At 41.6% G+C, this 6,000-nt stretch overlaps 1 protein-coding gene across 6 annotated transcripts in view; it reads right to left on the bottom strand.

The window, feature by feature from the left end:
• LOC106562868 (rap guanine nucleotide exchange factor 1) overlaps positions 1 to 6,000 on the bottom strand; it is a 126,325-nt gene that overhangs the window by 31,897 nt on the left and 88,428 nt on the right. For 5 of the 6 annotated variants that reach the window (XM_082958049.1, XM_082958050.1, XM_045689808.2 and 2 more), the window contains exon 7: positions 3,553 to 3,612. The exons of the other annotated variant lie outside the window; for it this stretch is intronic. In XM_082958049.1, coding sequence (XP_082814175.1) covers positions 3,553 to 3,612 — 60 coding nt within the window. The remainder of the gene's footprint in view (positions 1 to 3,552; positions 3,613 to 6,000) is intronic. 6 annotated transcript variants of the gene reach the window in all.

Genomic DNA, 6,000 nt, shown 5'->3' with positions numbered 1-6,000 from the left:
TATTCTTGAGCACCTAATTTATTTGGAGCTGAATATTCATTTATGGAAAGTCTCTCTCCCTATAATTTTACATTTGCGCAGTACCCGATCCTACAGATAGCTGTACAGAAAATCAGTAATGCAAATCAGCACATGCATGCGCACAATTACTGTCAAATGTAGCCTGTCATTACAGCCATAAACACAGATGCATTTTCAGAACGCAAGACACAGAAATAAACTGCGTTTTACACCTGCATTTTGAGCTTAAAGTCATTCATGTTCGCAGTCAATATCAACTAGGGATATCATGTCACATTGTCACTTCTCTGGAGTCCAGAGTAAGCAGGATGATATGGCCTACCTGTATGCGGCAGAGTTTGCAGGACTGAATGGAAAGCATGATCTGTCTGTAGCCTTTTTCTTCCCCACAAAAATGTATTTGCCAGAATATGTTACATCTTCATCCCATAAGCTATCTTTAGACATATAGCCAGTACCACCACTGAGGTATATAATTATAACCAACCCAAAACTAGGCCTATCTGAAATATGAAAAGGATCAATGAAATCACCAGGTAGCCTAATGTTTTGGCAAAGATACATCCGTAGCAGATTGCTAAATGGTACCTTACATGGATTATATTAATTTAGGTAGGCTACTCTGTTTTTTCCAGGCAAAACCAGAGAAAATTAAACAAGCGCTTTCTGGTCCGCCTTTGTACACCAATGCTGATGACTGGTTATTGGTCAAGAGTCAAGACCTGCAACTCTTTGGTTCTAAAACACAGATAAGAATTTGGTCTAATTCCGTAGGCCTATGTTAGTGGCCAGATCGAAAAAGCAAAGGTATAAATATAAAATATAAATGGTAGTCTATAAGTAGCCGATTAAAATAACCTTCTCAACGCACTAGCTTGTTGATTGACAATTTGCTGGTCAAATCAGAGAGCCGAGTATGCGTTTCACTAGCCAATACATTCTTTCCAAGTGTGATACGGTCTGTGTCTGCGTGGAGAGTAATCCATGGAGAGACTGTGCCACAAAAAGAGTGACAAAACCTGGCCAGATCATTTCAAGTCATCAGTCTCAAGTCAAAGTCAAGTCCCGATTCTTGACACTCCAAGTCAAGTCTCAAGTTAGAAAATAAACTATCAGGTCAAGTCATCAAATGTAACTCGAGTCAGACTTGAGTCCAAGTCATGTGACTCGAATCCACACCTCTGGTAAAAATCAGCATTACGTGCTTAATGCCTCGTTTTCAATGACATCTGGAATACCCCAACAGAAGTTGGTCCTTCCAGGTTATCACATTGCAATTACCACAAGTCAATGTCAGGTTAAAGGCACAGCATAAAATCAGCAAGCCATGGAGACATGGGGACCATGACAGGGAAAGTAACAGGGTTGGGGTCAGTTTCATTTAAATTCCAGTCAATTCAGGAAGTACACTGAAATTCCATTTGGTGTACCTTTTTAAATGTTCTACACATAGCATTTGTTTGAATTTTTGTATTGTGATTTCAGAAAATGTCCATTATATATCTGGTGCTAATAGTGAAATGATAGTGTTTCACAGTATTATTTCCCCACCAGTATTGGTCCTTTCTCTGAAATGAACAACATCTTGTGTTTAACACCTTTAAATGGAATTGACCCCAACCCTGGAAATGTATGACATTCACGATGTGTACACACCATAAACATAGATATATACAGTTGAAGTCGGAAGTTTACATACACTTAGGTTGGAGTCAATAAAACTAGTTTTTCAACCACTCCACAAATGTATTGTTAACAAACTATAGCTTTGGCAAGTCGGTTAGGACATCTACTTTGTGCATGACACACGCAACAATTGTTTACAGACAGATTATATCATTTATAATTCACTGTATCACAATTCCAGTGGGTCAGAAGTTTACATACACTAAGTTGACTGTGCCTTTAAACAGCTTGGAAAATTCCAGAAAATTATGTCATGGCTTTAGAGGCTTCAGATAGGCTAATTGACATAATTTGAGTCAATTGGAGGTGTACCTGTGGATGTATTTCAAGGCCTACCTTCAAACTAAGTGCCTCTTTGCTTGACATCATGGGAAAAATCAAAAAAAAATCTGCCAAGACCTCAGAAAATAAATTGTAAACCTCCACAAGTCTGGTACATCCTTGGGAGCAATTTACAAACACTTGAAGGTACCACGTTCATCTGTACAAACAATAGTACGCAAGTAAACACCATGGGACCACGCAGCCGACATACCGCTCAGGAAGGAGACACGTTCTGTCTCCTAGAGATGAACGTACTTTGGTGCGAAAAGTGCAAATCAATCCCAGAACAACAGCAAAGGACCTTGTGAAGATGCTGGAGGAAACAGGTACAAAAGTATCTATATCCACAGTAAAACGAGTCCTATGTTAACATAACCTGAAAGGCCGCTCAGCAAGGAAGAAGCCACTGCTCCAAAACCGCCATAAAAAAGCCAGACTACAGTTTGCAACTGCACATGGGGACAAAGATCGTACTCTTTGGAGAAATGTCCTCTGGTCTGATGAAACAAAAATAGGACTGTTTGGCCATAACGAACATCGTTATGTTTGGAGGAAAAAGGGGGAGGCTTGCAGGCCAAAGGACACCATCCCAACCGTGAAGCACGGGGGTGGCAGCATCATGTTGTGGGGGTTGCTTTGCTGCAGGAGGGACTGGTGCACTTCACAAAATAGATGGCATCAAGAGAAATGAAAATGATGTGGATATTTTGAAGCAATATCTCAAGACATCAGTCAGGAAGTTACAGCTTGGTTGCAAATGGGTCTTCCAAAAGGACAATGACCCCAAGCATACTTCCAAAGATGTGGTAAAATGGCTTAAGGACAACAAAGTCAAGGTATTGGAGTGGCCATCACAAAGCTCTGACCTCAATCCTATAGAAAATTTGTGGGCAGAACTGAAAACGCATGTGCGAGCAAGGAGGCCTACATACCTGACTCAGTTACACCAGCTCTGTCAGGAGGAATGGGTCAAAATTCACCCAACTTATTGTGGGAAGCTTGTGGAAGGCTACCCGAAACATTTGACCCAAGTTAAACATTTTAAAGGCAAAGCTACCAAATACTAATTGAGTGACCCACTGGGAATGTGATGAAATAAATAAAAGCTGAAATAAATCATTCTCTCTTCTATTATTCTGACATTTCACATTCTTAAAATAAAGTGGTGATCCTAACTGACCTAAGACAGGGAATTTTTACTAGGATTAAATGTCAGGAATTGTGAAAAACTGAGTTTAAATGTATTTGGCTAAGGTGTATGTAAACTTCCCACTTCAACTGTATGTATAATTACATGACATCATTGGTACACAATCATGCACCAAGCTTTCCCCTGATTGGACGTGGGCTTCATTGTACGCCATGAGGCAATGACGCATAATTAGGAACTCAAACGTGCTAGACACAGCACTCCACCAATCAGTCCCTCCAGCAATCAAGACACTTCCGGGATCCGGATTAGATAGTTATAAAGGGGCGTGATTTCATGATGCAAGGGAATGACCCTATAGGCTAACATACGTGTCAGTCTTTGTGGATCTCCTTTGGGCAGCTACAAAGTGGTCAGTAGCCAAGTGTGCTCTGTTCCCCAACAGACATGGAGAGAGGGATGGAAAGCACAGATAAAAAAAATATGTAGTGAGAGAGCAGGAGGGAGAGAGGAGAGGAAGAGTGAGAAAAATAGAGACAGCAGAGCAACTCAAAATCCTAGTTGTCGTATTATCTGATCTTCTGGCTAAGCCCAAGGTCTATGGATTTGTCAAAGTTCTGCTTCCTTAAGCACACAGTGACTGAATAAGTGACTGCCTGCCTATAACCCTCAGTTTCCAACCTCTTATGACTATCCTTTTCAACTTAAGAGAGGAGGATCTTCTAGGCTTAAAAATTAGAGATTATTAGAATTCCCCTTTGAGATAAAATGTTTTAAAAGTCTGAACATAGTCTGGTTTTTCCACATTGACAGTGGACGTCCCAAATGGCACCCTATTCCCTACATAGTGCACTACTTTTAACTAAAGCCCTATGGGCACTGTTAAAAAATAGTGTACTACATAGTGAATACCCTATATAATGCTCTGATTTTAACTAGAACACTATGGGGCATTGGTCAAAAGTAGTGCACTACATAGGGATTATGGTGCTATTTGGGACACATCCTTAGCAGCAGATGAGATACCATATGAAAGTGAGTTTCACAGAGTCAATTAGGCTTAGTTCATAAATAGACCCTCATCTCATGTCAATAAAAAATGATTCATGTTGACTTCATTTTGACTTATCTTCGCTTCACTTCCTCTTTGGTAGAATTCTATACTGAACAAAAATATAAATGCAACATGCAACAATTTACTGAGTTACAGTTCATATAAGAAAATCAGTCTATTGAAATAAATTAGTTAAGGCCCTAATCTATGGATTTCACATGACTGGGAATACAGATAGGCATCTGTTGGTCACAGATACCTTAAAAAAAGTAGGGGTATGGATCATAAAAACAGTCAGTATCTGGTATGACCACCATTTGCCTCATGCAGCGTGACATCGTTGCATAGACTTGATCAGGCTGTCTGTGGAATGTTGTCCCACTCCTCTTCAATGGCTGTGCGAAGTTTCTGGATATTGGCATGAACTGGAACACGCTGTCGTACACGTCGATCCCGAGCATCCCAAACATGCTCAATGGGTGACATGTCTGGTGAGTATGCAGGCCATGGAAGAACTGGGACATTTTCAGCTTCCAGGAATTGTGTACAGATGCTTGTGACATGGGGCCATGCATTATCATGCAGAAACATGAGGTGATGGTGGCGGATGAATGGCACGACAATGGGCCTCGGGATCTCGTCACAGTATCTCTGTGCGTTTAAATTGCAAATCGAAAAAAATCCAATAGTGTTCGTTGTCAGTAGCTTAGGCCTGTCTGCCACCATGGGGCACTCTGTTTACAATGTTGACATCAGCAAACCGCTCGCCCACACAACGCCATACACGCTGTCTGCCATCTGCCCGGTACAGTTGAAACCGGGATTCATCTGTGGAGAGCACACTTCTCCAGCGTGTCAGTGGCCATCGAGGGTGAGCATTTTCCCACTGAAGTCGGTTACGACGCCGAACCATAGTCAGGACGACGAGCACGCAGATAGATAAGCTTCCCTGAGACGGTTTCTGGCAGTTTATGCAGAAATTCTTTGGTTGTGCAAACCCACAGTTTCATCAGCTGACCAGCTGGCTGGTCTCAAATGATCCTGCAGGTGAAGAAACCGGATGTGGAGGTCCTGGGCTGGCGTGGTTACATGTGGTCTGCGGTTGTGAGGCCGGTTGGACGTACTGCTAAATTCACTAAAACGACAGAGGCGGCTTATGGTACAGAAAATAACTTTCCAACAGTTCTGGTGGACATTCCTGCAGTCAGCATTCCAATTGCACGCTGCCTTAAAACTCTGTGGAGTTGTGTGACAAAAAGTGCACATTTTAGAGTGGAATTATATTGTCCCCAGCTCAAGGTGCACCTGTGTAATGATCATGCTATTTAATTAGCTTCTTGATATGCCCCACCTGTCAGGTGGATGGATTTTCTTGGCATAGGAGAAATGCTCACTGACAGGGATGTAAAGAAATTTGTATAGAAAATTTGAGAGAAACGCACTTTTTGTGCATATGGAAATTTTATGGGATCTTTTGTTTAAGTTCATGAAACATGGGACTAACTCTTTACATGTTGCTTTTATATTTTTGTTCAGTTTAAAAACATATTTGCCTACACTGAAGAACAAGTTGAGAAATTCTAATGCTACAGGACCACAGAAGCAGTCGCTGACACAATGCGGTCTGCATCGCTTCTGCTTTTTCTAACCGCAGACAGTCGAGATCGCAGGACCATGTCCGGTTCCTTCTTATAGACTGTGGGAAGGGGGGGAACTTCTCTTTCTACATAAGACCGTGCATGGGTCTACAGTACGCCGATAGATG

The sequence above is a fragment of the Salmo salar genome, chromosome 11, assembly GCF_965601325.2.
Source record: "Salmo salar chromosome 11, fSalSal1, whole genome shotgun sequence".
In the NCBI taxonomy this organism is placed as follows: Eukaryota; Metazoa; Chordata; class Actinopteri; order Salmoniformes; family Salmonidae; genus Salmo; species Salmo salar.
This window is presented reverse-complemented; position numbering and strand designations above follow the sequence as displayed.